The sequence below is a fragment of the Durio zibethinus genome, unplaced genomic scaffold (assembly GCF_047325235.1).
Source record: "Durio zibethinus cultivar Kanyao isolate XHJ-2024 unplaced genomic scaffold, ASM4732523v1 HiC_scaffold_300, whole genome shotgun sequence".
Taxonomy (NCBI): Eukaryota; Viridiplantae; Streptophyta; class Magnoliopsida; order Malvales; family Malvaceae; genus Durio; species Durio zibethinus.
In genome coordinates this window covers 43,711-55,548 of record NW_028322923.1, presented here as the reverse complement: position 1 = coordinate 55,548, position 11,838 = coordinate 43,711, and the positions used below count along the sequence as shown (strand labels likewise).

General features: G+C 32.5%; 1 protein-coding gene across 1 annotated transcript; it reads left to right on the top strand.

Annotated features, from left to right (window-relative positions):
• Positions 1 to 9,510: 9,510 nt before the first annotated feature.
• LOC149508802 (cytochrome b6) lies at positions 9,511 to 11,620 on the top strand. The gene is made up of 2 exons (XM_089757807.1): positions 9,511 to 9,911; positions 10,736 to 11,620. Exons 1-2 carry the CDS (start codon positions 9,906 to 9,908, stop codon positions 11,375 to 11,377), a joined length of 648 nt encoding a protein of 215 aa, XP_089613933.1. The 5' UTR covers positions 9,511 to 9,905; the 3' UTR covers positions 11,378 to 11,620.
• The last annotated feature ends 218 nt before the right edge of the window (positions 11,621 to 11,838 follow it).

The window sequence follows — 11,838 nt, the reverse complement described above, 5'->3', positions numbered from 1 at the left end:
TAAGGAAGGTAGAACGAAAAAAGTGGATTGAACCTCAACAAAACTTGGGTTCAAGCTCCAATTAAATTACTAGTAGAGCGAAAAGAGAAATGTGGCTGGAACAACAGTATCCTACAAGATACTTAAAGAAAATACCGTACTGTGATTCTAAATCGAGTTAGAAATCATTGTATTACTTATTTACTATTAGTATAATACATATTGATTTACTATATTGATTGCAATTGATTGCAACGAAATCTTTCAGGATTTGGTTTTGAGTTAGCAACTTTTATTTATTTATTTTCATTCCTTTCTTCTTCACTTTTGATCGGAAAATAGAAGAGTTGGGTGAATTAAAAACTCAAAGGGGGTTCATGGCCAAGAGTAAAGATGTCCGAGTAACGATTATTTTGGAATGTACCAGTTGTGTTCGAAACGTCGTTAATAAGGAATCAACGGGCATTTCCAGGTATATTACTCAAAAAAATCGACACAATACGCCTAGTCGATTGGAATTGAAGAAATTCTGTTCCTATTGTTACAAACATACAATTCACGGGGAGATAAAGAAATAAATCGAATCAAGTACTCGTATGTCAACCCTTCCCGAGAATATGAGAAAATAGGACATTAGGTATTTAGGTAACATTAGGTATTTAGTATGAGAAAATAGGACATTAGGTATTCAGGTATAATAATATATATTATATAATATATTAAGTAATATTAAGTATATAATTAGTTAGATATAATATATAACTAATATATAACAAATATTTTATTTATATATTAGTCTATATTTGTATTTCCTTGTCTATTCCACGCTTTCTTTTTAAAGTGAAGTTTTTAGTTTTAAATTATTCGATATGCACGTTAATAAATTTTTAACCTTTTTAACCTGGTATATGATTGTATCAATATTCTTTTATTTTTTTTTATTCTATTTTTTATTTAGTTCTTATTTTTTTAATAATTTTTTTCTTTATTCTCGAGTCAATTATTTATTTTTTTAGTTTACCGTCTTCGAATGATTTTTAGTTTACAGTCTTCGAATGATTAGGAGTTGGATTTTCATTGATTAGGAATTAGATTTTTAATATCACTAACTATTTTTTTTTTTATTTTCTATTCGTGCATAATGATTATTTTAATATTGTTAATTTTAATATTGTTGTTAATTTTAATATTGTTAATATTGTATTATTTATTATATTGTATGATTTATTCATTACTATATTTTTTAGTTATTACTATATTTTGTATTTATTACTATATTTCATTATTTATTTCTTATTTTATTAATTATTTATTATTTTCGTGTCGGTTCTATATATATTTATAAATTATATTTATTTATTATTTATGTATTATCACAGTTATAGATATTTATTTAAATTATATTTATATATTAAATATATTAAAATATTAAATTATATTTATATTTTATATATTAAATATATTAAAATATGAAATTATATTTATATATATTTATAAATTATATTTATTTATTATTTATGTATTATCACAGTTATAGATATTTATTTAAATTATATTTATATATTAAATATATTAAAATATTAAATTATATTTATATTTTATATATTAAATATATTAAAATATGAAATTATATTTATATATTAAATATATTAAAATATGAAATTATATTTATATATTAAATATATTAAAATATGAAATTATATTTATATATTAAATATATTAAAATATGAAATTATATTTATATATTAAATATATTAAAATATGAAATTATATTTAAATAAATATCTATAAATAATATAATAATAAAATAAACTAATAAAATAAACAAATAAATAATAAATAAATAATTAAAATAAACTAATAAAATAAACAAATAAATAAGAAATAAATAATAAATAAATAATACAATAATAAAAAAAACAAAGCAAATCGTATTTATTCTATTAATTCTATAATTTGAATTTGATCCGATCAAAATAGGATTTTAGAAAAGGATAGGATAGGATTATTTTTAGAAATAAGGAATAAAGAAATGATGGATAAATACAAGCGATCTTTTCGTAGGCGTTTGCCCCCGATCCAATCGGGGGATCGAATTGATTATAGAAACATGAGTTTAATTAGTCGATTTATTAGTGAACAAGGAAAAATCTTATCTAGGCGAGTAAATAGATTGACTTTAAAACAACAACGATTAATTACTATTGCTATAAAACAAGCTCGTATTTTATCTTCGTTACCCTTTATTAATAATGAGAAACGATTTGAAAGAAGGGAGTCGACCGCTAGAACTAGAACCAGAAATGAGAAACGATTTGAAAGAAGAGAGTCGACCGCTAGAACTACTGCTCTTAGAACCAGAAATAAATAGGCTTACCCTTCAATTGACTCAAAATTATCAAACGTAGACTGATGCTTTATTCAAAAAATCTGATAATCAAAATTGTCGTGTCGTAAGAAAAAAGAAATAAATAAAAGAATCGAATCGGGTTGGGGAAGAAAAATAAATTTTTTTTTTTTTTATTGAGCGTCTTCGCTCATCTTGTTTTCTTGTTTTGATGACCTTATCAGAATTTTTTTATCATATTAATTTCTACTCTACCTCCCTCGAGTTCATTCTCGAGGGAACCCCATTTCATTTAAAGCATTTCGGTGGATTCCTTCCGATCTCCTTATTTTATAATCTCGTTGGAAATCATATAAAGACAATTCCTATTTGAGATAGCTATTTGTGCAAGTATTTTACGATTAAGAAGCAACTGTTTCTTGTACCGATTTTTTATTAATCTACTATAATTATAGGATACCCCCATTCCTCGAATTCCTGCATTTATTCGAGTGATCCACAAACGACGAAAATATCTTTTTTTCCTATCTCTATCCCGATCAGCCGAAACCAAAGCTCTTACTCTTTGTCTCCGAGCTATATATCCCTCTTTCATTCTGGTCATTGAATAAAAGAAATTTTGATGAATAACTAATTCTTTCTTTCAGTTATTCTTTTCTAGTCTATTAATAACAAAACGGATTCTTCCAATGTATAAAATAAAAATTCCAATGGCTTTTGCTACTATAACCGTCCCGCCCACGATTTTTCCTTTTTTCTAGGCATTTCATTTCGCCTTGAAATAAGAAATTGTATTGATACTAGGTATCAAAAAAAGCATATTAACTAAAATAAAGGAGTAAATAGAAATGGATAAATAAATAGTGGGTTCCATCGTTTCTATGGTTACTTCTTAAACGGTGAGGTCCCCTCTATACACCGGAGCTCATTCCTTCATTTAACATTTAATTGGTAACTTGTACAGTTCACACTCTTCGGCTCTACTCATAAATTTTTCAGTAATAGATCTTTCACAACGAGATCTATCTTATACAGTAACGGTATGTAATTAGGAGGATTAATTGGGTAGCTGACCCTGTTAGTCCGTTCTTTGCAAGAGTCGAAGCATAATCTTTTTGCTTTTTAAATAGGATTTTCCCCGCTTAATGGATAAGCATTTGCTACCAATGGGGAATTTTTAAAAAATTCCAAGATTGGATTTGCGCCAATGGAAACCATAAATTTCATACACAATAGAAGGATATGGTAGATCTATCTTTTTTAGATAGTGAACGGAAGAACCCCATTCTATTCACTGGTACTGATCGTTGATACTGAAAAATTGTTTCCTTTTTCTCAGCCCATGATCTGAACAAGTCGCACATACACCCTAGTACATCTTCCTCGGCGCTGAGGACATCCCCGAAGAGCAGGGGCTTTCGTGACATTTCTAATTGGCTGTCTTGCATTTCTAATAAGTTGTTTAATAGTTGGCATGCTGAATCATATACAATCATATACATAATAGACTGGTTTAGATCGATCCTAACCAGATGATTATGAATTACTTCTTTTTCTCTTTAATAGATTAATAAAATATTAATCTATTAAAGAGAAAAAGAAGGAAAGGAATAAGAGGGATTAAATCAATCTAAATCAAAATTAAATGGTGTTCCATTGTCGTCAAATGGTGGTCTTCCATTGCCATTGTCGTCAAATGGTGGTCTTCCATTGCCATTGTCGTCAAATGGTGGTCTTCCATTGCCATTGTCGTCAAATGGTGGTCTTCCATTGCCATTGTCGTCAAATGGTGGTCTTCCATTGCCATTGTCGTCAAATGGTGGTCTTCCATTGCCATTGTCGTCAAATGGTGGTCTTCCATTGCCATTGTCGTCAAATGGTGGTCTTCCATTGCCATTGTCGTCAAATGGTGGTCTTCCATTGCCATTGTCGTTAACTAGTCTCCATTTTTTATTCACTATAGGTTTGTTATTCACTATAGGTTTGTTATTCACTATAGGTTTGTTATTCACTATAGGTTTTTCATTCACTATAGGTTTTTCATTCACTATAGGTTTTTCATTCACTATAGGTTTTTCATTCACTATAGGTTTGTTATTCACTATAGGTTTTTCATTCACTATAGGTTTTTCATTCACTATAGGTTTTTCATTCACTATAGGTTTTTCATTCACTATAGGTCTCGATTCTGTACGCACTATATGATCCACAATTCCATGATCTTTGGCTTCTTTTGCTGACATAAAATTATCTCTTTCCATGTCTTTGTTTATAACCCATCGGGGCTGGCCCGTTTCTTTGTACATAAGCCTCTATGATGTCTTCTTGCATTTTCATTACTTCGTCTGTTTCCATGACCCAGTCTTTGAAGCCATCATCCTTAAGCATACTAATAGGTTGATGGATCATTACCCTGATGATATAACATACTTCTAACTCACATAATGAGGCGAGAAGAATAGCTATAGAATTGAACAACCGTACAGGCATTTTTTGCGCATTGCATACGGCTTTACAATTGCATACGGCTTTACAATGGAATTCTCTTTTTTCTTTCATCGAAAAAAAGAGAAAATATAGAGTCTATTAGACCCAGATTAATAAATAATCCAATTACCATCCTTCTTTTTCTTTTTTTTTCGGAAAAGTTTAAAAATACTATGATGGCTCCGTTGCTTTATATATTTATTTCGTCTGTGATTCAGCAATCCCAAAGTTTCTTTTTTTTTTTGAAAAAAAAAAAAGAAAGAAAAAAAATAGTCTTTTTTTTTTTCGTACTCTTTCATAACATAAATATTGTTAATAGCCTCTGGTAGGAAAAGAAAAAAAGTTTGTGACGCCTGAGATGGGCCCACGATAGCTAAGATCAAATTGGAAATGCCCCTTCTCTCATACTACTCTTTCGATACATAATCTAATATTTTTTTTTGAAAAAAAAAAAAAGAAATAAAAAAAAAATTTCATATCGAATTCAAAGTGCCATGCTATTATTACTTACTAATTCATATTTCATATGGCGAAGGCATAGTCTTCTTTTTTCTTTCCATCAATAATAAAAAAAAAAAACTCATTGGCGCCGAGCGTGAGGGAATGCTCTGCGTTTGGTAATTTCTCCTCCGACCAAGAGAAAAGCTGCGATTGAAGCGGTCAATCCCATGGCTAGTGTATGCACATCTGGTTCCACTGCTTGCATAGTATCAAAAAGAGATAATCCAGATACTATCCCTCCGCCAGGAGAGTTTATAAAAAAAAACAGGTCTCGGCTATTACTCTCTATACTGAGATAGATCATAATACCCGCAAGTTGATTCGAGGTCTGGATATCAAGCTCTTTGCCCAAAAAAAGCAATCTTTCTCGATAAATTCGGTTGATTAGGATAAAATGTATCCCTTAGTAGCCGTACAGGCACCTTTTGATGCATACGGTTCAACAAAAATTGCGAAAAAAAATCAATGTGTAGATTCCAGCCATCCTTTGTTTTTTCTAGTCGGACCTTTCTAACTTCTAATTTCTAATGAAGGGGCTTTTTCTTACATTTTTTAAATAAAATGAAATTTAAAATTAAATTAAAGAAAGATGAGTTTTGGCCCGTTTTCCTATAATATAGAAAAAATTCGCTAAACTTATTGCACAAACTTTTCATTGATCCATTTTTTTTTCATTGCGATTCAATCCAAATCACGATGTCATTTTCTTGTTCCTGAATGGGGTTCGTCAATTTTTTATTCAATTTTTTTAGGTTTATGCTCTACTCCGAGTAAAGATCTGCCCGATTTTTATTTGCACATATAGGACAAATGACCCAATACCACGTCTTTTTGCTATGATTTCATTTCCTTTTTTTATTTTAATTTAATTCCTTTTTCTTTCATGTTTTTCGCCAAATATTCAACGTATTTCCCATATTATTCGATTGATTAACAGTTTGAAATCGCTCTTATTTATAATTAAAAAAAAAAAGAAAAATTATGATTATGATATAGGTGGTAATCATAAATATATTACCAATTGGGTTTTTTCTAAACGGAGCCTGGATACTTCATTTTATCAGTCCAACCAAGCCAACCATAAATCATTCTAATTGAAAATATTAATCTGGATACACCCCCATGAAATGGATCTCTAATTGCACTTCATTACACTTCCCGCTACAAATTTTTGATAATTCAATCAATCTTTTTGGGGCGAAACAGGGGATATCTCGATCGGGCGAGAGAACGGGGGAATCCCATATGACCCAATATATTTGACAAGTCGCACTATATGTCAACCCAGCTTGCATCGTTATCTCCCGGAACTTGAAAAGGAACTTTTGGAATACCAACAGGCATAAAGTAAAAAGAATGTAAAATTATATTTCGCTTTGATTGTGGAAGCGTAATACGTAATGTAATACGTAATAATGGTCTTATCTTAATAATATGTAATATTATATTTCACTTTGATTGTGGAAGCGTAATACGTAATGTAATACGTAATAATGGTCTTATCTTAATAATATGTAATATTATAATATGTAATATTATATTTCACTTTGATTGTGGAAGCGTAATACGTAATGTAATACGTAATAATGGTCTTATCTTAATAATATGTAATATTATAATATGTAATATTATATTTCACTTTGATTGTGGAAGCGTAATACGTAATGTAATACGTAATAATGGTCTTATCTTAATAATATGTAATAATGGTCTTAATAATATGGGCCTTTATCATATTTTATACATAGATAGACTAAGGCCATAAAATAAAGAAAGGCGGAATGAATGAAAGAGAATTCTTACGAATAGGTCCTTTGAATGATGAACAAATAGGGATGCATTCATTCATAAAAAATAGGATCAACCCCCATTGCGTATTGATACTTATCGAGTATAGAATAGATCTGCTTCTCTTTTTTCTTCTGAGCCGAATTCTTCCCTTATTACTAATGGAATAGAACAAACATTAATCCTTTCTCCGAAAGAATCCACCGAAAAGGGGAGGTATTCCAATGCAATAAAGTTACATAGTGTCTATTTTTCGTTGATTTGATAAAGGGGTATTTCCATGGGTTTGCCTTGGTATCGTGTTCATACTGTCGTATTGAATGATCCCGGTCGCTTGCTTTCTGTTCATATAATGCATACAGCTCTGGTTGCTGGTTGGGCCGGTTCAATGGCTCTATATGAATTAGCTGTTTTTGATCCCTCCGATCCCGTTCTTGATCCAATGTGGAGACAAGGTATGTTCGTTATACCCTTCATGACTCGTTTAGGAATAACCAATTCATGGGGCGGTTGGAGTATTACGGGGCGGACTATAACAAATCCGGGTATTTGGAGTTACGAAGGTGTGGCCGGAGCACATATTGTGTTTTCTGGCTTGTGCTTCTTGGCAGCTATCTGGCATTGGGTATATTGGGATCTAGAAATTTTTTGTGATGAGCGCACAGGAAAACCCTCTTTGGATTTGCCCAAGATTTTTGGAATTCATTTATTTCTCTCAGGAGTGGCTTGCTTTGGCTTTGGCGCATTTCATGTAACAGGATTGTATGGTCCTGGAATATGGGTGTCCGACCCTTATGGACTAACCGGAAAGGTACAACCTGTAAATCCAGCGTGGGGCGTGGAAGGTTTTGATCCTTTTGTTCCGGGAGGAATAGCCTCTCATCATATTGCAGCAGGGACATTGGGCATATTAGCGGGCTTATTCCATCTTAGTGTCCGTCCGCCCCAACGTTTATACAAAGGATTACGTATGGGAAATATTGAAACCGTCCTTTCCAGTAGTATAGCTGCTGTCTTTTTTGCAGCTTTTGTTGTTACTGGAACTATGTGGTATGGTTCAGCAACTACCCCCATCGAATTATTTGGTCCTACTCGTTATCAATGGGATCAAGGATACTTCCAGCAAGAAATATATCGAAGGGTTAGTGCTGGGTTAGCCGAAAATCAAAGTTTATCAGAAGCTTGGTCTAAAATTCCTGAAAAATTAGCTTTTTATGATTACATTGGCAATAATCCGGCAAAAGGAGGATTATTCAGAGCGGGTTCAATGGACAACGGGGATGGAATAGCCGTTGGGTGGTTAGGACACCCTATCTTTAGAGATAAAGAAGGGCGTGAACTTTTTGTACGTCGTATGCCTACTTTTTTTGAAACATTTCCGGTTGTTTTGGTAGACGGAGACGGAATTGTTAGAGCGGATGTTCCTTTTAGAAGGGCAGAATCGAAGTATAGTGTCGAACAAGTAGGTGTAACTGTTGAGTTCTATGGTGGCGAACTCAATGGAGTGAGTTATAGTGATCCTGCTACTGTGAAAAAATATGCTAGACGTGCTCAATTGGGTGAAATTTTTGAATTAGATCGTGCTACTTTGAAATCCGATGGTGTTTTTCGTAGCAGTCCAAGGGGTTGGTTTACTTTTGGGCATGCTTCGTTTGCTTTGCTTTTCTTCTTCGGACACATTTGGCATGGTGCTAGAACCCTGTTCAGAGATGTTTTTGCCGGTATTGATCCAGATTTGGATGCTCAAGTGGAATTTGGAGCATTCCAAAAACTTGGAGATCCAACTACAAGAAGACAAGTAGTCTGATGCAAGATTGCTTTGTTATTTTTCGCTTCTATTTTCTGTTTGTGATTTGACATAGGCTGCTGTAAAAATCTTGATTAAAATCGCTGCCTTTTCTTTGATTCTTGTTCTTTCGTTATTTTATTCGGGAGATGATTCTAAATAAATAGGTACGGAAGCTATAATTGTAAACCACGATCGAATTTATGGAAGCATTGGTTTATACATTCCTCTTAGTATCTACTCTAGGGATAATTTTTTTCGCTATCTTTTTTCGAGAACCGCCTAAAGTTCCAACTAAAAAAATGAAATGATTTTTCATTATCTCAATTGAAGTAATGAGCCTCCCAATATTATATTGGGAGGCTCATTACTTCAATTAGTCCCCGTGTTCCTCGAATGGATCCCTTAATTGTTGAGAGGGTTGCCCAAAGGCAGTATATAAGGCGTACCCAGTAAAACTTACAAGTAAACCAGATATAGAGATGGCGACTAAAGTTGCTGTTTCCATTATTATATAATTATATAAATAATATATATAAATATAAATATAAATAATATAAATATAAATATAATTTCAAGATCACAATGGATCTATGATAAGATCGTTTATTTACAGCGGAATGATATACAAAGTCAACAGATCTCACTGAATACAAAATAAGATTTATGGCTACACAAACCGTTGAGGGTAGTTCTAGATCTGGTCCAAGACGAACTGTTGTAGGGGATTTTTTGAAACCATTGAATTCGGAATATGGTAAAGTAGCTCCTGGATGGGGAACGACTCCTTTGATGGGTGTCGCAATGGCTTTATTTTCGATATTCTTATCTATTATTTTGGAGATTTATAATTCTTCCGTTTTACTGGATGGAATTTCGCTGAATTAGATTCACAAGAACCACGAAGCCTCGCTTTTCAATACAAAAAGTGAAACTTTTAGTTCTCGGATTTTTTTTAGCCCATTCTATTTTGGTAGTTCGACCGCGAAATTTTTTTTGTTTCTGTATTTCCGGAATATGAGTGTGTGACTTGTTATAATTGATCCTATTGATAGTACAGAAAATGGGTCTGTCCTCTTGATCGAGATAGTTTTATCCCGTCGGATAGCCATTCTAGTATCTGGAGCACGGAATATATGAAATGGATCACGAAGTATTCGAACTATGATTCATACTTAATATTCAAACCTCGCGGCCGGACTCAAAAAAAAAAAAAATTTTCAAAGAAAGAGGTTTTTTATTTATAAATCGAGAAATTTTTTCTTCTTTCAAACTCTCATTTAGTTTATGCTTATTTTGATCAAAGGACAAACCTTTCTTTTCTTTGTATTTTTATTTATTATATCTATTCTATTCATTGAATAAGTGATGATCCAATAATTCTTACTCAAAGAATCTTTGGACTTAGTTTGAAGGTTTTATTGAATCATCGCGGTTCTGGTATGAATCTGAAGTTTCAATTGATTCATAGGGTCTTAACAAGAGAATTCCTATTAAAAATAAAGAAAACAAGAATAAAGCCACATTCCATATAAATAACAAATCAAAGCAAAGAAAAAGAAAAGAAATAAGTAGGTAAATAGAAGATTCAAGAGGCCTGATCAACATAAAGACGAATGCGCCGACTTGATTTTTTGGCATTATAATTACAACTACAAAAAAGAGCTTTCGGATTTTTACTCTTTTGTGTCTTCAGATAAAATTGAATGAAAAGATTAAGAAGTTTCAAACTTTCTATTCCATATCCGTTTCAGCTATTATTTGGGTGTTTTTGTTTGAGCTGTACGAGATGAAATTCTCATATACGGTTCTCAGGGGGGGAGTCCTCTTGGTTTACCTATCTCAATAAAGTCTATGATTGGTTCGAAGAACGCCTCGAGATTCAGGCGATTGCAGATGATATAACTAGTAAATATGTTCCTCCTCATGTTAACATATTTTATTGTCTAGGAGGAATTACGCTTACTTGTTTTTTGGTACAAGTAGCTACAGGATTTGCTATGACTTTTTACTATCGTCCAACCGTTACTGAGGCTTTTACTTCTGTTCAATACATAATGACTGAAGCTAACTTTGGTTGGTTAATCCGATCAGTTCATCGATGGTCGGCAAGTATGATGGTCTTAATGATGATCCTGCACGTATTTCGTGTCTATCTCACTGGTGGTTTTAAAAAACCTCGCGAATTGACTTGGGTTACAGGCGTGGTTCTGGCTGTGTTGACTGCATCTTTTGGTGTAACAGGTTATTCCTTACCTTGGGACCAAATTGGTTATTGGGCAGTCAAAATCGTAACAGGCGTTCCGGAAGCTATTCCGGTAATAGGATCGCCTTTGGTAGAGTTATTGCGTGGAAGTGCTAGTGTGGGACAATCCACTTTGACCCGTTTTTATAGTTTACACACTTTTGTATTACCCCTTCTTACTGCTGTATTTATGTTAATGCATTTCCTAATGATACGTAAGCAAGGCATTTCTGGTCCTTTATAGAGAATATAGACCATAGCTATATTGTAACCAATCATTTATCTTATTACTTGCCAATCATTTATCTTATTACTTGGGGGAGGAACAATAGTATTTCATTGCTACAAATATGGATTGTTGAAAAAAAAAAAAAAATAAGACATGTATTTGGATATTTCCTTTCAACTCCACAATATTCTATTATTTATTTGATATGACATGAATAGTTGAAGGGAATTCCCCGAAGAGAAAATGGATTATGGGAGTGTGTGACTTGAACTATTGATTGGGCCATGCAGAAATATGCCTTTATCTGCTACATTGGAATTCACAACCAAATGTGTCTTTGTTCCAACCACCGTGTAAGCCCCATACAAAGGATAGGCTGGTTCGCTTGAAGAGAATCTTTTCTATGATCAGACCTGACGATGTCGTGTATGAACAGGGCTCCGTAAGATCCAGTAGAATAAGTGATTTGGCATAAT